This window comes from Bombus huntii, chromosome 6 (genome assembly GCF_024542735.1).
Source record: "Bombus huntii isolate Logan2020A chromosome 6, iyBomHunt1.1, whole genome shotgun sequence".
Classification (NCBI taxonomy): Eukaryota; Metazoa; Arthropoda; class Insecta; order Hymenoptera; family Apidae; genus Bombus; species Bombus huntii.
This window is the reverse complement of record NC_066243.1, coordinates 9,959,307-9,986,183: the sequence shown is the minus strand read 5'-3', so window position 1 is coordinate 9,986,183 and position 26,877 is coordinate 9,959,307. Positions and strand designations below refer to the sequence as shown.

At 41.1% G+C, this 26,877-nt stretch overlaps 2 protein-coding genes across 4 annotated transcripts in view; one reads left to right on the top strand and one right to left on the bottom strand.

The window, feature by feature from the left end:
* The window catches only part of LOC126866422 (uncharacterized), a 211,985-nt gene that overhangs the window by 102,977 nt on the left and 82,131 nt on the right, over positions 1 to 26,877 (bottom strand). The window lies entirely within an intron of this gene.
* LOC126866423 (uncharacterized) lies at positions 94 to 2,231 on the top strand. The gene is made up of 2 exons (XM_050619990.1): positions 94 to 216; positions 1,732 to 2,231. The coding sequence occupies exons 1-2, from the start codon at positions 94 to 96 to the stop codon at positions 2,212 to 2,214; spliced, it is 606 nt and encodes a 201-aa protein (XP_050475947.1). The 3' UTR covers positions 2,215 to 2,231.

The window sequence follows — 26,877 nt, the reverse complement described above, 5'->3', positions numbered from 1 at the left end:
ATTGTCGATAGCGGCAAGCTATATATAAAGGTACCAGTTTTGCGACTTTTGAAAAGTCGATCGAACCGTTCAATACCGAGGATACTCGTCAAAATGCGTGCTCTCGTTTTTCTCTTTGCCTGTTTATCGTTGTTTGCCTTCGCATGGGGTAACAACTTGATTCTTGGCAGACGTCTGCTTGGTGATGTTCTTGTCGAATCTCTACCCATCTTCAAGGTGAGCAATGACAGTAATAGATTTATATTGAATCCACGTCGAATTAATATCATTCAATCGTGTATTTTCGACCAGTCGCGGGGAGACGCGTTCGCGAGGAAACGGGTCAACGGGAGTCGTAAATTCCCATTACGATTGTAATAATCGATGCCGCGAACAGATCGACCCCTTGATTTCCGTTGAGATAATAGGGGTGGTTGTAGTGGTATAACGCTGCGATTAACAGGGTTATAAACTATGTATTTCCAACAACTTGACACAAGATAGTAACGCCTATGCGTAAGATGTAAGTGAAGAATAAATGGATTACTCTTAGATCAGAGAATCACTGTAGAGATGATGACTGATCTGAAGACAGAGCTCGAGTCCTGGTAGATATGTTGTCGTTGAAGAAGTCTTGAGGTGTTGAGTCTGTTAGAACTGAGAGATAACTTCCGTTCTCGTGTAATTACGAGGAGGAAAGCTCGGTGTGTAGGTATTTTTTGAACGGAGGAAGCGGATTCGTTGTTCACACTTTTCGTTATGAAAAGTGAGGGTAACGATCCGCGATACCCATTGGTTATGACCAGCGTTAATGAATGAAGATAGGAGGAGGAAGCCTTCTACCAACGTGGCTCACGGGTGACCTTGTTCATGGAAATACCCAGCATTTTCCATTAGGTAAATGTACGTTTTTCCCCGTTATATAACTATCAGCTTTTTCCATAGTTTCTAAGAACGCACAATAAACCTAAGGACTTTTCTAAGGACCATACATGTAGTATCGTGGAAAAATGGCTTGTGATGGCACTCGATAGCAAATACCACCACTCGACACTAACCAGTGTCGGACGACGGCAGCGCAGTGGTTACATCGACGCATAATGTAGTATGGCTACGTCGTACCGTCGCGTATCGGTACCTTTGCCTAACACATCATTACCAAAATTCACAGTTTATTGTGAATACCAAAATGTATTTAATATTGTATCTTGGGTTAAATAAACATCATTAAAAAAAAAAAAAAAAAAAACGACGGCAGCGCAGTGGTTAGCGCCTTAGGTTGCGAACGTTCGGAACCCGAGTTCAAATCCCGATGAACGGAGTCCAATTTTTCTTCCACGATACAAAAAATGAGAGGAAAAGCGGCGTACCCAGCAGCGACATCTACAGCGCTAAGCAGCTCACGATACTACATACATAAATCGAAAACATTTACGGAATTAAGGATTTGCACGTTAAAGATAAATAGGCGCACCTAAAACTATTTAAGTTAAAAGTCTAAGTTAATGGTGGGTCCTTAGGCTTATTGAGGATCTGAATAACGGTCAGCGGTCAAATAACGAGGGGCGTCGCACGGCTTATGTCACGCAACGTAACAAATTGTTTATGAGCCGCGATAATTCGAATCGAAACGAGATTTCTAAAATCTGATAGTGATAATAACGATGAAACTGATATTAGTCAGAATATTACTGCTTTTAACATGAAATACTAATTACTGGAAATTTTAATATATGTATTTTTTACTTTCAGCCACCAGTGCCAGGTGTCAGTCACACAGCCACGATTAACATAACTGCACCACCCGGCTACGTGATCTCATTCGTCAGTGCAATCAATCGAAATCCGAGGGTAGTACACATCAGACCTACAAAGGGTTATATTGGACAAGACTCGATGATCTTACTAGCTACTGGAAGACCAGGTTGGGCTCTTGCGATGAAGGTTACCGCTTTCGCTATTCGTTCCAAACACCCTAGTACCACAACAACTAGTACTACTTCGTCAACAACTACGAGCACTCAATCAATCACTACCTCCACCAAACCAACGACTACCAGCACTCAATCAACCATTACCTATACCATACCAACGACTACGAGCACTCAGTCAACCACTATCTTCACCAAGCCACCGACTAAGGACACTCAATCAACCATTACATCCACCGAACCAGCGACTAGGGACTACATAGTGAAACTTCTTGCACCATGGAAGTTGAACACTTACGAATGATATATTTCAAAAATCATATACAGAGCATAGAAAATATAAAGATCGTAAATTTTTAACAGTAGCATAAAAAAACTTAAATAAAATAAGAAGCAAGATGAAAACAGTGCGATTAATATTTTACCATACTTTATTTCCTTTAATCCGAAGTCCCGGTATTTCCTATTCAACGTGAAATTTAGCTAGATATTTGTCACTATGTATCGTCGAACAACGAGTACGTTGAATACACGAAAACCGATTACTAGAGATAGAAGGACGCCTGGTAACGCTGGGAAATACGGTGCCGCGACTCCTGGTGTACACAAATTATTTTTCTTTCATACGGCTACACAATTCCGTTTTGTAGAGCGGCCGAGCGGTGCACTTTAATTTCTCCAGAGATTTATGCAAGCCCGACCGCTTTGAGCCCGTGCGCCACGCGTAATAACGGGGATGCGTGTACGACCTGCAACATCGGTTACACGTTTCCCGTGCTTTCACAGAGCCAAAATGTCAGCGGTCTTAATGCCCTCGCCAGGAAGATTTACGGGGACAGACCCGCTTCCGCTTTTCTTGCATTTGCTTCTGCTTCTGTTCGATTATTTTTCAAAAGGGTGAGAATTTCCTTAGAAAGCAATGTTTTTCGCACGATGAATATTAATCGTTGTGTCGTCGACAAATTTGAAACTTTAAAGAATGCTTTTTGTTTTTTGTTTCTGTCACGTTTCGTTTAGAATGCCATTTTTTATATATCTTTTAGGATTTTTTTCGAAGTAACTGTGTGGTTCGTTTGTATCAGATTTTGCGCACACATTCAGTAATAATCCGAGAACATCCAGCATTATTTTTAAGTGAAACTAATTAAAATTGCGTCAGTTATATTCCATTATGTAACTGTAATTTAAATAAGTTTTCTTTAATTACTATAATATTTTTTAATATTTTAAAAATAAGTGTTCTATTGGTTAACATGATTCTGCTATTTACTGATATCCAAAAGATATCTAAACAATGCCAGTCTAGACCGAAATACCTACTTTTTAAAACACACTTTTCACTGCAATTACTCGTAGCGATCACCAGCACATTTAAAAATTGAACTATGCGCTAAATATGTAGTAGGTGCACAACTGCTTCTACACTAATGAAACGATATTTTGATTTGTTCTGCAATTGGAAAATGTGATATGGCTCGATGTAAATGTATTAGTTGTTAAATGAGAGGATGATTTACTTCAGGTAACGCTTCTAATCGTACAAAAGAAACTAGGTAGCATTTCAAGAACGAAAACTTAATCGAACCGAATATCCAATAGAGATAAGATTAAAATTAATTGATTAATTCGAATTTGTAGATGAGATCCTTGACGATTATTTTATCATTTTGATTATTTTATCATATTACTTCTACTGATTGTCATTCACACTTCTAAGTACGTATAGGATTGATTTTCTGTTTCATCATTTATTTTTTTTTTTTTTTTTTAATAAATTTCATGAAATAAGGGAAACCCAAAGTTTGTGCGAGATAACGTTAAAAAATTCTTCAAGTCACGTCCTCGTAGTATAGGTGCAACTAATTAATGCCTAGTTAAGGAGCACAGCCTTAGTTAACCGCTGAAAAGATCAGCGGAACGCTACCGATCGTCCGCTGTTTGCCGAAGAGGACGTCGTGAATACAAATTCTAAGCAGAGCGTTAGAACTGAATTTTAAGAAGCGTCTCGTAAACGGAAGTTTGTCGAAGAAATAAACAAAATGCGTTCACGTTGATCGATTTCCGTTCGATATCCACGAATTCGTCGGCGTTCGATCATTTGGAAATTACTAAACGCGTATTCGTTCTCTTTGTACGCGACGGAAAAGTCGATAACAAAATTTGATTTCCAAGCAAATTGTGGCTTAAGAATATTTTACATTTTTGTTACGCTAAAATTACTGAAAATTACGAATTCCAGAATTTCTTTCTTTGCAAATGAGGAGCTTCCTGGGGGACATATATCGAAAATGAAATGATGGATTAAGTAAATTGTCAGATATATTGTATTAAATTGAAGCTAAGATATATTGAACTGTATTAAAATTTAGATCTACTTCTTAGATATTAGCAGCGTTTCAATCGATAATTTTTGATAGTTAGAATATTGAAAATATCACTTATAATCAGAGGAGATCGTAAGGCAATGAGAGAGAATGAGAGAGAATCGATTATCGCGAAAAGTAACAGGTATAAGCGATCTGCGATAAAAAAGAAGCAGGATGTGTATATCTCACTTATTGTTTCCGTATCAGTGATCGATCATTCTGACAAGCCTCTATTAATTAGATTCCGCGCTTGTCGAAATATTCCATTTAAGTTACATACTTTATGTAATTTCGAATATCGCTTTTCAATTATATTGTTTTTCTCTCTTTTTTGGTATTCTTTAACTACGATAAGCAGGATATGTGGCCTTGTCATCTTTCGACGTCACAACCTCAAAAGTGACTCTTAATTCATTGCAAAGTTCACCATATATCGCATATATTTCGGGTTATTAGATCCCCCCATAAGTTTACAATGAACAATACTAGGACGATGAGTCTCCGTGTTTGCCTCCGGAGATAAAAATCGCACATCATATTGCACAAGCTTAGCTGTGACTTCTGCGTTAATCCAAAAACAAATTTTCCACATTTATGTTGTAAATTATATGTCCTTTTGTGATTAAATAAGGCCGAACATGTCAAAAGATAAATATATAAGTATAGGTAACCCCGGGGATAATATTTTAAGTAAAGGAAATCTTTGAACGAAACAATCTACCTTTGCCTTTTTCCATTTCCTACTTCTATCTGTTTCTCTTTTCTTCTAGGTGGAAAAATATCGGCATTGCTATCTTTTGTTGTACAAAAAGTATATTCAAAGACAGCAGGACGAAGTGCAACGAAATGAAAGAAGAAGATGGTTAGAAGTATCAGTCACCTTCGAAAAGTGTCCGATGAAACAATGATAAGCAAATATCGTTACGTAAATTGTTATCACGATTCAGCGATATATCTTTACTTAACACGGATTGTCCGATCTTCGAGGAACCGTGTCCGACTGTTGATAAGGGGGAACTATATATGATGTCGTCGCCAGTTTTACGGCAGATTTACGAAATCGATCGAACTGATCAATACCGAAGATAATCGTCAAGATGCGTACCTTCGTTTTTCTCTTCGCCTGTTTATCGCTGATTGCCTCCGCATGGGGTAACAACTTGATTCTTGGCATACGTATGTCTGGTGATGTTCTTGTCCAATCTCGACCCATCTTTAAGGTGAGCAATGACAGTAATAGATTTATATTTAATCCACGTTGAATTAATATCATTCAATTGTATTTGAGCTGCAGTAACTCGAATCGAAACAAGATTTTTAAAATCTGAAACTGCTATTAGTCAGAGTGCTGCTGCTTTTAACATGAAATATTAATTACTGGAAATTGTAATATATGTATTTTTTATTTTCAGCCGCCAGTGCCAGGTGTCAGTCACACAGTCACGATTGACGTAACTGCACCACCCAACTACGTAATCTCATTCGTCAGTGTAATCAACTTGAATTCGAAGGTAATAAACGTCGTTCCTATAAAAGGTTATATTGGAGAACAGTCGATCGTCCTGTTGGGCATTGGAAAACCAGGTTGGCCTCTTCTGATGGAGGTTATCGCTTACGCTTTTCCTTCTCGAGACGCGAGCAATTCCACATCAACTACTACTGAACCAACCACTACTGAACCAACCACTACTGAACCAACCACTACTGAACCAACCACTACTGAACCATCCAGCACTGGATCAACCACTACTGAACCATCCAGCACTGGATCAACCACTACTGAACCATCCAGCACTGGATCAACCACTACTGAACCAACCAGCGCTGAACCAAGCAGCATTGGATCTAGCACCACTGGACCAATCAGCACTGAACCACCCAGCACTGGATCAAGCAGAGCTGAACCAAGCAGCATTGGATCTAGCACTACTGAACCAACCACTACTGAACCATCCAGCACTGGATCAACCACTACTGAACCAACCAGCGCTGAACCAAGCAGCATTGGATCTAGCACCACTGGACCAATCAGCACTGAACCACCCAGCACTGGATCAACCACTACTGAACCAACCAGCGCTGAACCAAGCAGCATTGGATCTAGCACCACTGGACCAATCAGCACTGAACCACCCAGCATTGGATCAAGCAGCGCTGAATCAAGCAGCATTGGATCTAGCACCACTGGACCAATCAGCACTGAACCATCCAGCACTAAACCACCCAGCACTGGATCAAGCAGCGCTGAACCAAGCAGCATTGGATCTAGCACCACTGGACCAATCAGCACTGAACCACCCAGCACTGGATCAAGCAGCATTAGATCAACCACTTCCAAATCAACTACCCCTATACTAACCATATAAGCAGCGAGCTATAACACCAAACCAACAAATATCTCCACAACCGGACCTACTATCCATTTACATTGGCGTCCTGATAAAATATCTGTACCAATACTTGGTGCAGTGTGATGGAAATATTCTACATTGAATGTATTGACACGAGACAATAAGCGGGACAATGAAAATTAGCAGTTAGCTGCTACGATTTTCAATTTTTTGTTAATGTGTTCCGTACATTTTTCAATTTCGTGTCAGCCAAGTAATGTTCGTATTAACGATCTGATAAAAGTGTTTATATAACATTTTAATATTCTATTCCCAGCTTTGTAATTATTTAATAATAAGCCACATAATTATTTAATTCTGTTAATTGATAAAGATTCCATATATTTAAATAAATTACAATTAATTAAATAAATTGTAACTATTTTATCAACTTCAACATTCTATCAACAAGGCCAGTAATTAATATTTTATTCTAAACTTCTTACAATATACTAACTTCCCATTAGATAACATCAACGATGTTGATCTACGATTTGTTATTATGCAAACGATTCGCATTTCGCAAATTCTATCTTTCGATCAACTCTATCTTCTTAGTACTTAACTGCAAACTTCGCTTAGTTGGTCTATAGTAACTTTTCATTATATAACGTCTAGGATGTTGACGTACGATTCGTTGAAATGCAAAGGATCCACATTTCGCGAATCGACCGTTCCTAATCTCGAGCAATTGCGATGTAGCTAGCGAGAACCTGCTATTTAGTTACCCTTTTGCTGAACGTTTCTCCGGCCCTCTAGGGAATAAATTAGAATTCCCACGGGCGAGCTTGTGAACGCGCGGAACAACATCGTCCTGTTCCTCCTCGTTGTCATCGCTTACGTATTTTCTCAGCTACCATTGATTCCGTGACGGAGGTGTAATTCGGCGGCGCTTGAAAATTCGAAGCACAGACGTTTCGTTGCTAACGCGTTTCCAGGAAACTCGCTTGCTGGCCCGATGCTTTAAGGCTGCATCGCACGTAAGCCACCACCGTTACTTGATTCGCTTCATCATCCGGCGTAGTTCGCGTAGAAGCGTCTTTTCCCATTTTCCATTTCTTTTTTCCACCTTCCTACCCCGCCTGTAGTCTATGTTACCCTTCACGCGAAGCGTTTTCGCGCACGAAAACTCGAGGCCACGTTCGTGAAAATTGTACTCCAATTTGGTAAAATCCGATTTGTATGGATGACCGGGGTCGCGATATCGAGAACGTTGGCTATCGAACTGGCCGGCCGGCCGGCCATCCTGGAATTTTTATAGCATTTACGGAGATGAAGCGGCTACCTAATCGACTCTTTTGAAAAATTAATTCCTCCACGATACCACCCTCCTCTTTGTTAAATATTTCACCAGGAATCGCGGCCGCTTCCACGATGCCGGATAAATATCGCGATCTATCGAACTGCCCGGCGTAAAATGTTCGTTCTATTTTGATTGGAGAGAAACGATTCGAATAAATAATTCACTATCTCCAGGAAAAGTATTTCTATATTTTCGCCAGTTTATTGTAGAGAACAGGTTTCGTGGTTAGAATCGAGATTGGTAAAATTCTTAGTCCAATAGATTATTCCAATCATTTCTATATTGATGACGTTTTTACGAAGTCCAGGTATTCCATACATCGAAAAACGAATGTCACGTACATATTTTGACGACTCATTTATCAAAAAAGGATCGTATAAATAATCAGATATTCCAAGGTAAATTCTAAGAGATAATCTTTTAATCGCAGCTTATGAGCGCGCATGTACAAAGATCGCAGAAAACATGATAAGTAACTTCAAAATTCAACGACATTTTGGCAACAAGTTTTTCGTGTCAGATCAAGCAGTTAGTAAGAACACCTCTCGTATACTCTTGGCATACGTACGATATTGTAAAATTTGGACAATTGCGAATCGACATAGCAACAAACTATATGGTAACATACGTTAGAAAGACACGCTCGAGAAAATAATTACAGCTACTCTTCACGCGCCATCCAAACTCCTCGCCCATTTTTCAAGCGTTCAACGTTAATCCTGGCGTGTCTAGTCGAAACTTTGCCGCGTCTCCGACTATGAAGGCAGAACAGGAAGCAGTCGGAAAAACAGGATCGCGGGGATTACAGCGTGGTTATTACGTCGCGAGCCAGCAGCTTCGTATAACTCTCCGGAACCTCACTCGTAAACTTTCATTTCCGAGCGGTGAAGGACGGCGCAATTAAAGGGCCGCCGCGAATTTCTCTGTGGGTCCTGTCCAACTTCCGGTTTCTCGCGTTACGAGGCGAGAATCCAATCGATTCTCGTTTCGCTCTTTCGTTGCTCGTTCGACGATGAAAAATCGTGACGAGAGGGGAACGAAGAGGGAGAAGAGAGAAAAAAGACGAGGAAGAGAGGGGAATCGTTGTGGCGAAGGGCATTGCGACGCCGCCACAGCAACAAGTGAGAGTCGAAGAGTTATTGGACCCAAAAGCCTGTAATAATGGCCGGCGCGGAATTGAGCGGAATCGTTTTATTCCGGCGCATCCAGATCGGAGAAAGTCAATACAAAGGAGGGTCCGATCGACTGGAAAATCGCTGCATCGCGATTACTCTTCATTTTTTCCCTTGCTTATTTTTCTACTTTTTCCCCGTAGAATCAATATCGTCAGGGACGAGTTTATGAAAGTTGGAAAATGCATTAGTTTGTATTATTTTGAAACAAATGATGCGTGTTCGTGAATTAGAAAGTTCGTAAAAAATGATATCAACTTGGTATTTGAGGGATTCGTATATGGCAGAGCGTTTGAAGTTAACGCAGATGTTACGTATTTTTTAAAAAGTTTAAATAATAATGTGATCGTGCTATAGGAATGTAAAGATAATAATTCGATAATCACACTAATGATACGTAACGTTGCGATTGTCACGTAAAAAAAATGACAGGAAAATAACAATAAAAAAATGTTAGGTTCTTGAACCAGAGTTCGAGATACCTTCATTCTATAATAAGATTACAAGTTTGCGATTAGACCGTTACCGAAAGACTGAAGCCTCGATCAAGACCCAGCCCTTCTAGATGTTCGTTTATCTTATGCCTACGTGCCGAATTCATATTCCCTTGTTTTGGGAGTTGGTGTCGTGTGCAAGGCGGTTCAGGTTTCCTGAGTCGGTTGTAGATATTCGTTAACGTTACACGATCAACGATTTTCTATCGATAATCAGTGGCAACGTAAACGAATGTTCGCTTTAACAAGGGTTTAATAACGTGAAATTTCCATCACTTCATGCTATGATTTCAGATTTCATCGGTTATCGAATTTACTTCTAAATTTCGCTTCGATTTTTGATGTATACTGATTATGGACACGTGATTAGTTAATCTCATAGTTGATAGTAATGTATTATCTATATTTAATCGATGATGATTATTCGTAAATGAAATTTTAGATGACTGTAATTTTACGAATAATTAGAGGTTAGTGTATAAACGGGTTAAATTAAATATAACATCGATAACACAAGCCGTTGCTATACTTGTAACCCTTTACTTTCTGATATCATAATTCAATTATGCGTCGATTAAAAACGAACTATCTCTTTGATTTCGTCATAAACCATCGATATTGTCTCACCTTTGATTTATTTTTTCTATTAACCTTAATGAAATAAATTCATGTTCCCGGTTTTCAAATAAATTATTTACCTTTTCATTAAAAAATGAAAACAAATATTTCAACATCTTTTTAAAAAATCACAGGACACTCGATTATATACGAAATACAAACTTCACGCGTGTAGCTAGTGATACGTACGTGTGAGATAAAAGAAATGAAACGACCAGGCTAATGCAAAAGATCAGCAACCTTGAATGATCGAAGTCCTCGACGTCGATCGCGATTCTTCAATATCTGTCATGTCCCCTTCCTCTCCGTTTCGCGTCCAGGATACACCGCAACAATTCGGCGAGTGGCTCGTGCAACCGGCATATCTCTAACGCATTAATATGCCAGACACGAGACTTTTAGCGACGCCATACACCTCGAGTTATTTCCTTCGTGAATGTTTCGTATCGATGCATCGCATGCAAAGCCTTCGCGACTCGTCTTTTCACGCCCTGTGGCTTGTAACTTTTTCATAACACCGGAAGTCTTTGTATTTTTGGTGGTATCATTGTTTTTCTAATTCATCAATGGGAAGTTTGGAAGAAATCGAAAGTCTTCAGAGTTTTTATTTTAATATTAGAATTGACAGAGCAGATAAAATGTAATTTTTTGGAGATCCGTGATTTTTCTAATTTTCCAGACAGATTGTATAGATTTTAAGATAAAATGTGATCTTTAGTAAAATATCATTTCTCCCTATCATATTTTGTAAGTGTTCATAGAAATTTGCATAGATCGCAGGCATTACAGCGATTTATTAATACATTATATATTTTTCTATATATCTCTTGTTTTGATTTCTTTGATGAAAGGTTTTCATTTTAGATATTCGTAGCTTTAGCATCAAAAGCCAATTTTTCATTTTTAGTTTGTTTCTTCTATGTTTGCTCCACTTTTTCTCCCTTTTTCTGGTATTGGGATCGAGAGATCTATGGGCAGGTGGATCGAAAATTGATTTTTCAAACGCTTTCCTGTGGACGAACGCGAGACACCGAACCCTCGTGTTTATTTTAATTTCCGGAAAATCGTGCGAGCTTTTCCGTTCCCCGACCCTATCGGATCGTTTAATTAAACGAGCCGTAGATAATGCCGTTATCGGGACGGATTTCAGGCAATTGCGCGATGCTTCGACGAATTTCTCTCCAGCGTTTATTTTTCTTTGTTATTTGAAAAAAAGGAAATTGCTTTATACGTAGTATTCGATTCGTAAACCACGTAGATCCCAAGATACCTTTCACGCCTGTGCAATGTCTTACATTTATAACAATCCCTATAATTCCGTCAACAGTTACACGTTTTATATTTCCATCAATATGCATAATTCTTCTTTCAAACTATTTTACAATTTTTATTTAAGCCTTGACGTATATAGTGTAAAAGAGAAAACTGTATCATTTCTCAAATAGAGAAAGAAAAAAGGAGGAGAGGAATCGAACGTTAACGCGAGGAATTCCATTCGGTTGGCCGCCGTTAATCTCACTCAGTCTATTCCGCGATCGTTCAGTCTATTTCGTCGATGTGGAAAAAGCGTTGGCGATCGGTAACAGAATTTCAGCAGGAAGGTGTTGTCGAATCGCGTGGATAACACGGGACGTTCCATGCTGGAAGCTCGGTCCACCGCCCTCGGTTCGCTGATCCGAGAGATTTTAATTATTAGCGTCGAATGCGTCTCATGCCAGTGTACGCATCAAGTCGAATGTAATGATAAAATTATACGAAACGTTGTTCGATCGACAGGATTAATTATCGGGCGTGTAACACGCGAGCAAAAGGGCAAAAACCGTGTCTCGGCGAGAGAATAACGTTTAATTGACACGTAACGCGTTTACTTTTACTTCCGATCTATTTTCATTTTCTTTTCCACTTTTTTCCTCGTCAACGACACGGATCGTGATTAACGCGCGACGAGGGATCGTTTTTTCGTGGAAAAACGAAAACGCCGCCACGATGAATCGACGGTGTCCGATTCAACGACCTCGCCAGGATCCGTGAAAAAATCCTAGGCGTCCAGGTTTTTCCCGGAGAACACACAGCCATCGAGGTATTCGATGTAAATGCTCGCGCCACGTCGCAGCGCCATAAAGTATTAAAAGAGCAGAGCGCGAGATATCAGGGCTGGGGCTTTTCTTCGAAAGCCCCCATTGAAAGCCCAGCCCACTGCGCCGCGGCAACGGCATTCGCGATCCGTTTACCGATTCCATACTTTAACCGCATAAATCTCATTTAATAAATGTACACGCGTATACACGGCGTGCATCAGGTCACGGTACGCAAGCCGCGCCAAACATTTATCATTCAAAGTCGTCGTATCGGAGCCACCTGAAAGAGACCCGGAAGATATCCTGCGCGAACGGACTTGGCCAACCAGCTTCTTGGTTTCCACTCCTTTTTGAGCAAACCAACCGTGAAATGTTAATGGAACGTGACGTTTTAGTATGGGAATCGTCAGTCAGATTTGACTATATGGAAATCCAGTGCAAAATATATTGATCGAATTGCAACAAAAATACCGATGCACTATACAAGTTTTATCTAGTATCTTTAGTTATGTGCAAGAGGAGTGCAAAGTAACAAACGAATTCCCATTCTCTTTTATCTAATTACAAAATGTATTTACTCGCAGAAGTCTGTAACGCCATACAATAGCGTATTTACTTTCTAACCACAGACGCAACGGTAAAGTATTTTTAACTCGTCTTAACATAAAATATACCACTTTGCCACAAAAATTGTCTAGCATTTTCTCCTATTAAAAATGGTTTCCTCATAGAGTATACGAAGACCTGCAGGTTAACTGGAAATAATAACGAAAGATGGAGAAAAGTAAGAATCAGCAGTAAGCGAATATATCCAGAATCGAATCATCAAAAGAGTCTTAGAGAAATCATATTCACCCCTGCTTTCCTTCTACTCGCCCCTACTTCTATCCGTCATTTCCTACAGATACATCAGTCTTCGGATTTCTTCAAATCATCCGCATAAACCACTTCGCGCTAAGAATATCGATTGCCTGACAGTATCTGAAGAGCTGGATTGATCGCTCTACACATGTACATACTCGTATACGTCTACAGGAGTCAGTTGGTACGCATCGAGTAGGCGATTCCAGCAACACATTTAGCCACTTTATTACGCTAATTGAGCCGTTGCTGGCAGCTACGAAATTCCAAAATAAGGGTTTTCGGCTCGTGGCCGAGCTGGCTGATCGCGAGCCTCGGCCTTCCCCTTCATCTCGCGCGCAGTTGTACTACGCTCACTCGGCTTTACTAACGTGCATACGCCGTGTAATTTCACGCTTACGAACATGCACGCGTTTTGCATATTCGCTGTCGCGTTGCTCTGAAATACGACGGAGATCGAGCGTGGTGTCGCGTACTCGCGTCAACTTGCACGCCTGCTATACCCCACGAGCGATACGTCATCGGAAAGGAATACATCACGCCGAGAGGAAACAGACGATTTTCGACGAAGGTATTGCCAGATGAATTAATTTCCGAGAATTAGTTCGTGAAATCTTAGATGGAAGACCTTAATAGGAATTCTGATGGCAAATTTTTTGTTGGTATAGGTCGAGGGATTGTAGAAGTAGGGCAAAAACGATAACATGTGGAGGGATGTATAAGAAACAAATGGAGAAAATATTTCGTTATACTCTTCAATCTTCAACATCACGAAGAAGAATGAACCGATCGTTTGTCCGGAGAAAATTTTCTGGAAAGAAGATATGTCTCATTTACAGCTAATTATGGTATCTTCCTCTATTGATGGAAAATAGAAACGATTGTCTTAAAATTCTTAATAAAATTTTTTGAACAGCAAGTCGAAATTTGAAGTATCATTTTCTGTACTTATTTTATACTTTAAACGCTGTATTCGAACCTCTTTTTAGCGTTGTTATATATGACTACTGTAAATAAAGAATCTGAGAAAATTCTCTTTATAGTTATTTTTCCCGACAGTTCTCGAGATATTTCGTCCCTCGGATATGACGTCCGATAATAACACTCTTTCATCGAAAGTAACCCTCGAATTTTCCACGCGTGTCGATCGCCAGACCAGCGAGTTTTTCTTTATCGTCGAAACTTGCGTCCTTCGGGAGCGGGTGGCCGTAATAAAAAAGTTGCTACTTTTGGATGGAATCTTACGCGACTTCTCAACTTTTTGCTACGACTCTTTTCCAAAGGGACCGCCACTCGTTATCCCAATATCGCCTATTTTCCTCCTTCCTCCCTCGTAAATCATCTTTCTCCTAACAACCTCGCTCTCAAACATTTGGAATCTACTGCTCTTAAATTACTTTGCAAAACATTTCTCGAAAAACAAGATTAGCATTCTAAAAAAATGATACCGATTTCCTGCGTCTTCGGTTTTGCTGAAAGAAATTAAATTTGCAGCTAAAAAGCAAGGCAAAATATTCCTCGAAACTTTGTCGACTTATTTACGACAACACAAATGTTTGCGCGGTTCGTTGGTTTGCTTGAAATTCCATGTTCGCTCCGGTCGTCGCATTAAGCTTTCTATTTTCGAACTCGCGTTTCCCCGTGCTATTCCCGCGGCTCGATCGAACGGGTTTCTTTTCGCTTCTCTTAATTGAAGCCTTTCCGACGATGGGAAACAGGGAGAACGTGGTAGAGGAAGATAGAGAGTGATGGAGAGCAGGAAAGTCGAATAACGCGACCCTCTCGACTTCTTACCTCGTCGATGGAACACGGGTAAAGCGTTTTAGCGTTAATTTTCAGCCGGTAATTTTTGCTCTCTGAAGCAGGTGAAAAAATGGCGAAACTCGAAGATATTTACCGTGTAGCCGCGTCCCGAAAGTCGAACACACTTCGCGCTCCAAAAGCTTCTGAGCGAACGTGTTTCGCGTAAACTTGGCTGATTCGTTGCGAGAGAATTTTATTTTATTTTTCTAATTTCTTATTTAGGATTTTCGGGGTAACGTGTGTATGCCGGTTGCAACACAGTATCGCGATAATGTAATTATAGAGAAATCACAGAGAGATCAAAAAGTGAACAGTCGGAATTAGACTGGCGCCGAGTCAAAGCGTTCCCGGAGACCGAGAAAGGATCTCGCGGTAGCTTGCGGAGTCAAAGAGTATACCAGAGGATTATGCGGTATAATGTATAAAGAGAGCGTATAATTAAACATTATCGTTGTGTGTTGCCGCTCACTTTTTCGAGATACGAAAACACCCCGTGCACGCTTCCGATGTATGCACTTCATTATCCTTTGGCTTGTTCGAGCCACTGTGGGATTCTTGGAAAGGACACGGGACACGTCTGAATCCTTCCTTCGCATCTTCGCTTCGTGCTTGATGATATATTATACGGTATGAATATTCTTGTGCGTTATACAGGATCGTTCAAAATTAGTAGACGAATTTCGATAAAGGATATTTTCCTACCATCTCCTACACAGTTGTTTCCTTCTTCGGAATCTAAATATTATCTGTTTTTTAATCATGCAGGACATTGATTTGAATGTTCAAATCGAATCTTCAATTTTTAATCACAACTTCGCCAATATTTAAGCACAGTGGAACTTCGTTTATACAAACTTATCGGGAAAAAAGCTGTTTATATAATAAGAATTCACTGATTCCTCTCCTCCGTTCACAATTTTTCGTGCACACGATGCTGCCTCATGTACAAACAAATAGATTCAGTCGCCTCGATTCAGACAGCAGACGACTTGAGATACGAGTTCGTTGAATCCAACTAAACATTGAACCAACTAAACATTTGTTCGACTAAACGAAATTCCCCCACACAAAAATCTTGCATTTTTCAATCGCAACAAAGAAGAAACGATCTTTGTCCAGCAACCGGCTTTAACCTTCAATCGTCGTAGTATTCAACAAAATTTCCTCATTTTCGATTAGCCATCGATGGTGTAGCACCCATTTGTCGTGGCACATCAAAATCACGCTCGTATCATCATGAGTCGTCTCGTGCGTCTCGGAATTCACGAGCTGTGCTTGCCAGGCCGGATGCGAGAGAGCTGCTCTCGAAGGTCCGGTGTTTCGCTCGGCTCTTCTTGCTTCTTTCTTGCGGTTTTCTTTCTGACCTTACGGAACAGCCACGGGGCTGCGAAGATCGTTAACTAAAGTGGGTAATCATACCCACCGGTTTCACGCCGCGGCCATTCAGCCGCCTCATCTACAGGGTGGCTAAGTTAAACGATGCCTACGTCGCATTTCGCTCGAGTTTTCCGCGACCAAACCACGATCACCGCTAGCCACAATCCAGGAACTCGTACACGCTTGTCGAATAGCACCGTTTTCGAGGCAGTAGAAAATTCTCGACACCGCCAACGGCGTAGGATCCTCGTGGTAATGACGTGAACAGAAACGATTTGCAAGGGAACCATCTACGAGTGTTACTTTGCTGGTTCTGCGGACGCAAAGTATCGTCGATTCCAGGTACAAGAGATTGTTTTAGAAGCTAATGGAGCGGCGTTTCAATTGCGTCCTAAAGGATCCTTGAAACGTTTCCTGGCTCCGGTTGCAGATTAACGATTTCTTTTTGCACACGGTGCTATTAATTGGGAAATATCCACTGTATTTTATTTTACAATGCCCGCTATCGAATGTCGTATACCCCATTTAATAATACAATAATAATAAAAAAAAGAACAAAACAAAAGCGACGAAATTACTCGTTAACCGCCAAGGAAGTCCATTTCATCACGTAACCAATCCTCGATAAGATCGCTCCCAGGAACCCATAGCATCGGCAGAGCTTTCATCGGCAGACCCAACAGGAAGCCAGATCTTCGTGGCGCGAAGAATACGAATAATTTCGAATTAATTCACCGAAACGTTCAAACAAAATATTCCACGGCCGTAACGTTAGCCCGACGTCCGGCGATAAACGTTCGCTCGCCTCTGCCTACCGGTCGCGAATACGCTCGCACCTTCGACGCCGCTCTGTGGCTAACACGTATACTCTGGCTACGATTGTTCGCCTCCGGTCTAACCAACGATCGATTTACGTAATTGGAACACCCTATAGATAACCGACTGTATCGAGGCGTGCATACGAGCAGGGAGGCGAGCATATAATTATATGCCTCGAGTCGGCACCTCGAAAATGCCGGCTCGTTAGCAAATCTTGCGAGAACCGCGCAAACACCTGCCTGATTGTTAATAATTTGCCGCGCTAGAAGCGTTCTCTCGGCGCGAGAGCGCGGCTCCGTCGCGTTCCTTCCTTCTTGCTCTTCGCTTTTCTCGCTCTGTTCCCCGCTTTCGACACGCACACGCCTCGGAGTGTGTAAAAATCGCCACGATGAAGGACTACCCGGGCCAGTTAACACTTTCGTACACGGCCAAGGCCTCTTTAGCCGCTGGTAATTTTGCCCTGGTCGATCGAGATTCCTGCTGTCGGCTCGTCCGCGCGCGCACCATCCCGGCTAATCGCGATGCTCTGGTCTCGCGGCAATTGCGCGCCGAACGATTCCACGAACAGCAACCGGGGGAAACGTTGGCAGCCGGAGACTGCACGGTAGCATTCCTCCGAGAGCGAAGGTGATTTCACGAGAAAAACCTCGCGCAGGTTTTGCTCCCGCTGAAGAATTTTTTCTGCTTCAGAGCTCGTGGTTTAATTGAAGTCGGTGGAAGATTGGCAGAATTCGAAAAAGCGGGGCCGCGATCCGTTTCTGTTTATCGTCGCGGAAAAGAGAGAAAGGAATAAAGTACCTTTGGTTTGTCGTAACTCGTTCTACCGATAAGATTGGCACAATATCCTGTACTAATACAAGCCACTCACAAGATACGTTGATCGATTGTATAAATTGACGAATAGGAAAAACCGATAATCTTACGAATATTACTTTTTAATCTTTCTATGTTTAATATATTGTTGATTAAGCGAATGATAAATGTACTTGTACTTAGTGAAACTGGTTTGGAATTGTAGCAAAATTATGTCTTTTTTTTAACAAATCGCGCGAAGAGATGAATTTCTACCATCAATAATTGGTAAAGGTACAATTTACTTTGCTATATTTACTGTACAGGTTAAAAAAATTCGATCCTCGAAGGATTAATCTGTCTGAAAATATATAATAGTTTATGGCGTCTCCTTACGACGAATGGAAGTTATTTTTCATTTGAGAACTTGAACACTAGTCGCGAACTAGGATCATAAAATTGAGAAATTTCCACGAAGCGTAGCTGGTTTGTTTAACTTCCGGCGAATTTCGCAGAAGAGGTAGCAAATTACGCTAACTTTTTCAAACTTGCTTTTCTGCTTCCATTCGATCAAAACTCGCATGTGCAACTATCGATTAACCAGTTAGCTACAATTACCACCGTCTACTAACTTTCGTGTCCACGATTGACAATTACTCCAATCGTATGATCAGGAACGAAGTTTCCCGTGCGCACGTCTGACGCATCTCTTCATCGAACGCGGCATAATTTCCAATAAATGCGCGGTCATTACGCCCACGTCGTTCTTTCACGGTCGTTCTTCCATAGTATTTTAAGCCTTTGCTTCGAACATTTATCGGACGAAGCATCTTCGGAAGGAGAAGCGTTCGCGAAACCTCGGAAGAACCGAAACAATGGAAACGGTACGTTCCCGTTTCCACGGGTTCGAAGAAAAATAGGCTGCACGTGATGGAACAATTTGAATGAATTAGTCGATCGGTTTCTTCTCGCAGGCCTCAGCTTCTCGCGAAATCGAGTTACGCCTGTCGCATGAAATAATAACGGGTGTGCTCCATTACCTTGGAGATAAATCGTCTCTGAAATTTCAGTATCTTACCAGAGATCCCGTGACAAACGAAAAGATGGTTTTTCTCACAAGTTCCGATCTCTCGTCCAATAAAAAAATTCAATCGATGCTGCGTGATCGAAGATGGAGTGATTCGATTAGTTTGAGTATTTTCGACGAAGCAGTCGAACGTGGATGGTTTTGGTACGTCTGACGATGTTGTCAGTTTTCGAAGTCTTCTCCAGAAGAATAATATCGGAAATAATTGACACGATGCTACGATGATTGGGGAAAACGTCATCGGGTAATTAGCTAATTAGCTGTCGATGAGATGTTGTTTTGTTATAGGCGGACACATATAACCGTCGACAAGAAGCGAATTATGTAGATTAGAGAAACTCCACCAACTATGGAATCAATATTCAAGATCGAAGATTATTTGCAAAATATAAAAAGGGAATCAAAGCTGTTAAGATATCGTAATTGTTTCGTTGACATGAGACAAAGTGTCAAGCGTTTCTCTTTGTAAATCAAATTTTATACTCTCAGATAGTTAATTAGATAATTTAATGTATACGTACCTATAAACTGACAAAACTATTTTCAGCGCGATTGTATGAAGCACACGATTGTTTCCAATTAGCAACACTCGGATTTAATTAACTCGTCTCTGACAAAAATGTCGCTCAATGATCAAAGTATACCTTTTCACTGTCAATTTGTTGTTCCTCCTCGGTAGATACAATTAGAACTCTACCATACTGTTGGAAAAGCAAGAAAGAGACCATTTCCATTTTTAGTTTCAGATAAACGACAAAGTTCGATTTGTAAGCGAAGCAGAGAGAAAGAAATTTGGCGACAGCGGTGAGGAGGGAAGAGAGAACCGTTCGCAAAAGTAATCAGAAACAGGTGTTGACACTGTTCTATTATGTATTCAAGAGCTCTCGACGTGGCTTTACACAATGCGCGCAATCTTCGCTTAATTTCCATCTTAAAGCATTTAAGATTGTATGCATACTGGCGCGGCTGCGCGAAGCCGCTGGAACGACGCGGCCATTCCGATGCGGGCTATAATTTGCCAGGATATTACGCGAATGCCGACAATTTTCGTTCAGCGTTTCGCGCGGTTCCGTTCGAATTACACGCGTACCCTTTCACCTCTGTCCATTTTTCGAACCTTTACCATCCTTCTATTATCGCGGTACTGTGTTTCTCATTAAACATATAACCGTACACATATAGTCGATGTCATCTTCAAAGAACAAACTTGGCGAGTACATTTTTGTCGTCTGTTTGACTTTAATGCCACTTTGTGACATAAACAAATTTGATACAATTGAAAATGGAAAAAATCTGTCAGGTACAAAGTTGCAAGATATGAGCCATAGATATGATTATTAAGACAAACAATGTTTTAATGTCCGCGATATTGCAATGTTATGATGAGTAATAATTACTGTGCAAATATTGAGAGGAAAAAGGGCAGATTAAAAAATAAAAACACAATTTTGGTAACATGAAATTAATTATCAAGACACATTAGCAACTATTTAGCAATTGAATGTTGAAAGTGTTTCCTGGTAAAGATTAGAAAGTATCACCTATCGTATTGTTCCTCCACACTCTTCATATACATGCACACGCGCATAACCTAGAGAAAGAAAAACCAGGTCTCTCGGCCCGTTGTAGAAAACTGGGTTAAACGTCGAACACCTCCCCTTCGTGTAATTTAACAATTTCCCCTTTTAAAATGTTTCAGCTGCGCGATAATTGCACGACCAGCAGCAGACGAACACGCGCCAGTAGGTACAATTGAAGCTGTTCGAAGCGTGCGCTGGGTTTTAATAAAAAAATCTGGCACACACCCGGTTCCTATTTTTTCTTTACACCGCTCTCCTTTTTTTCTTTTTTTTATTATTCCTTCCGCGGAATTATTTCTACACGCGCGGGAGACAATGGGTAAAAATTCTGTGTGTAAAGCGGGGGGGCGCGAAAAGGTGGCGGCGAAGTGCGAGTCGCATATTGATATTCCAAGCGAAATTCGCGCTTGCTGTTACAGGGGATTGCTGCTTCGGTATTTTGTCGCTGGGTAAAAGTGATTTATTGCGTTGCACAGCGGCTCTGGTTGGGAATTCGAAAGTTTCCACGAGAGAGAAAGGATCGGGTTATTGTAGAGCAAGCGCGATTCGTCGCGTTTGAGAAACAGTGCCGGGCTTGTTTCGACGCTGTGGAAGCTTCGAGTAATTAAGATGCATGCAAAGAGAGAGAGAGAGAGAGAGAGAGAGAGAGAGAGAGCGGGCCGTGTGTGTAGAGAAAAGATTCTTGTATCGCGAGACAAAAAGCTCGAGAGCGGGAGAACGAGGAGGAGTGAAAAGATGCGACACGAGACGTTGCTTTTCAGACGCGCAACCTAATTTCCTGGTGTGAGGTGGTTCACAGAAATAGAATACCTAATTGTGCTCTCTTCGTCGTTTCAAGATGCGAACGGAAGCAATGCGGAACGAGACTGAATGCGGACGCGGCGAATAAAAAAAAAAAAGATTGACAAAGTGTAAGCTGCTAAAGGAACGCGGCTACCGAGTAAATAGGTTAAATAACAGGCGAAAGAATCGGAATACATTAAGCAAAACGTAGAGAAACGTGTACCAGCTTTCCATTACTGTGAGAGAAGAGGAGATTCTTGAGATTCAAGCTACTACGGGATCACCACTTTAACTGATTAAACTGGTTTGATCATTTTAAACCAATCTAAATCTGACGTTGAAATTGACTACTTTCAGAAATTTGTGATATCGTCCGTAAAATCTTCATTTAGGTATCAACGACGTGATTTGGCATCGAATTGTACGATTTCATAAGAAAAAAGAAAATCCGTAAAGAATCGATGGCGGCTAGAAACTAAAACGCTTAGATTTCGAGAAGCGATTTCGCTCAGCTCGATATCGATCTTCGAATAAATCGACCACCGAATTAATATTCAAGGTAGAGATCGAAGTGGCGTGGATCTGCTGGCTAGATTCGCTAAAATATTTTTCCACCTGAACGTTATCGTCTTGCCGTATAAAATACCGTCGGACGTGTCTCTCCTTCGTCGATTCGATCGGATTTCGCGTATTGTACAGCCCGAATACTTTATACGCTGTATGGTTGCCAACTCTCGCGGCGCTTTTCATACGGAACGCGTCTATAGTGAATGTTTTCCAAAGTTTTTCAAAGTTAAGCAAAGGTACATGCAACTACGATAATTTTTACGCGCGATGAAAAATCAATTTGAGAAACGGGAACTAAACGCGTAGATATTGTATCTCGTTAATAGACTGCAAATCTTTATGCAGATTTATATCTTTACGAACACAAGCAAAGACATAGAACTTGGACAAACATTTCTTTCACCAACTAAATATTCTAACGAGTATTTTAGGTATTTTACCTTTGAATTTGTAAAAAATTATAAAATTTCTTCAATTCTAATACTTCTTAAACCGACTATGCCCTGAAATAAATGTCGATTGGAAACGATTTCTAAACGCAATGAACTGAATTTGAAGGAAGATTCGGTTTGAAGAAATTCTGGTATCTTTTCGATTATCGAACTAACTATTTCGTGAAATAGTGTTTGAAAGCGATGTGGAAACGCAGAATGGCAGTTGATGGTAATTTTCATAAATCCAATTCGATCTTGATCGTTTCTAGTATAGTTTCGAATTCTGTGGTTTTGATAACAGGAACAATTTCACGCACAGTATCCCATTTTCCGCGGTTCCCATAGAAATTCTGACTCCTCTAATACCGAACCTCTAAAACCTGGTATTCCGTTAAAGTATGCAGAAAATTATTACTTGGCGCGCCGACTTCGCGTGAACGTTTCAATCGCGGGGCACACGGTTTCCGGAAACGGAGCGTCGTTTCCGTGTAATCTTCATAATTCGACGAGGGGAATCTTCGCTTGCACGTAGCGCTTCCACCGGCGCGCTCCGAAACAAATATTTAAACGACGCGTTTCGAGTATTCTGTAATTGCTTTTAACCGGCGAGCAGCTAAAGTCAATTTCAATTATCTAATTCCTATCGTTTCAACGTAATTAATCACGAATCTACCTCGCGAAACGTATCCTCGACTCTGTAATTCCGACACTTCGCGAGCAAATCTCGTTATTCCACGTTGAAAGTGCGCAACTGTTCAAATTAAATATTAAAGAACTTTTTACTAAAGAACATCTATTGACAATCATTAAAATTCACGATTAGAACCACGAGCTTTTCTGTTTTACAACTGTATTCTAGATTAAAATTGTCCAAATGAAATATCAAAGTTCTTTTTGTGGTAGAAAAACTAATTGACAATCGTTGAAATAACACGATTAGAATTACGATCGTTTGGAATTTTTCTATTTTACAACCGTTCAATTTAAATATCAAAACTGTTTTTGTGAGAAAATATCTATTAATTATCGTAAAAATTCATCATCATAATTATGACTAACCAAAGTTTTCCATTTTTTCTTTTTACGGATACTGGCGGATGCAAGTGATCGCCGATAGTTTTGTGAACCTTCATCGTAACCAGGGCAAAGTTATTATCCTGTCTGGTCGTAAATTCCTCCACGCCGATCATTACGCAGCGCTTGGCTCGGATTACTTTCAGAAAATGTCAACGTTGCACCGCCATCGCATCACGCTGCCGTAATTAATCGGCTCGCATATTCACCTAGACAATGGGCCGATTTAATAGCCGTGTTCCCGTCTGACGACGCGATGCTTCAAGATGACTTCGTTCTCTTACCGTAGTAAATCCTCAGTTACAAAGTTGTGAACAAAATATGTAGAGTGATTTGAAAGAGATACAGCCTTCGATTCTTTGCTACGGAAGAAAAATTTGTTTAAGTAGTAAAAGAAAATTGCGGTGGAAAGATGTCAATATTTTGTTCCCTGGATAGAAACGTTCTGAATATCTTTCAATAAACTTGCCTATACTAGTTTCAAATTTTTGTTTCTCGGAGACAGGAAGAAAATTACTGTGAATGGTAGAAAAATGTTGCGATACGAGGAAGACGACAGTAAACATTTTGAACTCTCAATAGAAACGTTTTATACACTTTTCGATAAAATTGCCCGTACCATTCGCGATAGAAAGACGATGGCATTTTCAACTATCGATACAAGCCTCCGCTATATTTTTCAATAAAGTTCCACATTCAAATCTCCAGCAGCCTTGTCATGCGATGCGGCAGGTCTCGTCATCCAACAATTTTCCAGTAAATTCCGTTCCAACAAGCTCTCCAATAAATCTAAAGTCTTCGAAAACGCGAACAAACGAATGCGCAAATAAGGAGGAATAACAAGGTACTTCAAAGAACGCGTCGTCGTCGCGCGAACACGTCTATCCGTCTCGTCGCGTAGGCGTCTCGAACGAGAACCGAAATTCGTCGACCAACGTCACGAGAGTCGTGTTCGATCCCCGCACGCTCGACCTCGTATCCCCAGTTTCGTGTTCCCGTTCCTCGCGTTGGATCGACGCGACATGGCGCATATTTGGGTTTCGTCATCGAGACTAGCACATCCAACCTGGAATCTCTTGGATTTAATTGCACCTGAGCGGGGAACTGCGAGCGTTGCAGATCGGTCCAGCAACGTGGCGTGCCATGGCTCACGAACTGCTGACTACCGGCGAACCGCCTTCCAGCAGCCGACCTTTTGCTTCTCAATAATTAATCCCAGCCCCACGGCTGCCCCGATTATCCCTCCATTCGAGCCGAAATCGATTCGTCGTTACGTAATCGTTGGAACGTGGCGCGACCGCAAAAATTCCACCGATGTCACGCCGGATTTATCGCCTGCCGGGAAATTAGTTTTCACTTTGCGGAGATTAAGGTCTTTGCGATGCCCGAGCTGGACTAAGTCGCTGGATTTCGCTATCGGCGCGGGATACCCCGTGCGTGAATCGGGACCTAGAACTTTATGATTTCGGGTCTAGATTGTTATACCGAGTAGATAAATGGGTTCCGTTCGAGATGCTGCGACTTCTCTCCTAATTGTTTGAAAGGTTAAACAATCGACAATTGGAAAGTAGCTAGCGTAGAAGAAGGAAACGGAAGTAAGGTTACGATAAATGCGGTATCTATGAGCAGTACGAAACAACAATTAGAGAAAACTTACCAAGTTACATAATTTAATATCGATAAGCATCGATCGAGTGCTTTTCATTAAAACTTCCAAAATTTCCAAAATCTCAGCAAGTGGAATTAACCACTTTGGCCTGTGCAAGGCTCGTATAAGAGACTTAACTACAGCTTAAATGATTACTAAAAACTATAACTTTCACCGAGGTATAAAGTTTCTATCGCCAAACTATCCTTTTGCATATCATCCCTGTTTGATCAGCAGTTCGCAAATCTTATCCTTATCTTTAACGGATCATGCTCTGGCAAATATAATTCCGGCGTATTGCTATAGTTGCGCAACTACCTTCCATGTCTAATATTTAAACCAATTCTTTTCATTCTCCTGGTGTCCGAAAATACCGAAAGTTGGAGCAAAAAGGAGAAACAGGAAGCGCATAAATCGGTGCCGCGGATAACGGGCATTAAAATTAATCTCCGGTCGTTGATCCGCCTGGGAACTCGGAATCCGCTATTAGCAATATATCGTCGACGTCGTTATCGCGGCGCTGTTTGTCGACGAACGGATCGACCGCATGGCACGTTGTAAACGTCTTGGGCAAACAACGCAGCGCCAGGTAGAACCGGGACTCGTGGCAGACGGGGCACGTCACTCGGGGAGTTGGAACTTCCGGAAGCCCGGAGATCTGCAACTTTCCGCGGGGGGCTCCAAGACACGACTTCTGCCCGACTGCTCCGTTCAAACTGTCTGAGTTATGAGCTCGATTCGCGAATTCCGCCCCCTCCTTTCGCGAATAATTATTGCTCTGCAGCAAGGGCCACCACCCTCCGACAAACTTCGTGACGTAGGGAACGGTTATTGCTCGCGGGAAACACGTAAGTTTCCTCTGCGTGAATTTTCGAGGAAGAGCTGAAGAGCTGCTGCTGCGTCGAAGATTATTGTACTGGCATTTCATGGTTTTAGTGGAAATTTTGTAAGGTTTCAGCGAACACTTTAATGCTTCAGGTTCTTCGTTGGTCAAACGAAACTAATGTTACACTTTATCGTGTAGTGACTACCGTTTCACACTGTTGCAACGTGATTACTTGAAATCCTTTTACGTACTCTTGTAATTACTTTGGAAATTATGGACAGTAAACCGGATGATCGTGGTTGAAACTGGGCATGAAAAATTCCACGATTCAAAATAAGCGAATAGAGCAAGTTTCTGCTGAAGAATTCGGTTCTTGGAAAAATAACTTGAAGATAGGTCAGATTTATATTTTATATTTGATTGCGTTGAGGATAGAACGAAGCTTTTTATGGCGAAGAGTCGTTTCATCGTTTCAACTCCCTTGAAACCGTAAAATCTTCCGCACGCTAATTGTACCAAGAATTGCGTCCACCCTGGAAAGTATTAAAAGACTAAAAATGCAAATGTTCTGCCAACTAATTCCGACGTTTCCTTTCCGTATTACAATGAAATCGTAAATATATCAATTTGTATCTGGCGTTGTTTCCTTGCATCGCGCGATGCTCTCTGCAGCAGAGCAAACAAATGAATATTTCATGGTTACCAACCGAAAGGAAGTGGTAGCGGTGAAAGAAGGATCGGTATAAGAGTTGGCCACAGCGGCGTACGTATAATTGATTTCAATCGAACGCCAAGGAAGGAATATCGAGCCAAAGAGTACTCCATCGAACCGGATATAGAAAAGTTTGCGGTTCACCGGAGAGAGATCGGGTTAGGGGTTGAAGAAGAGCAAGAA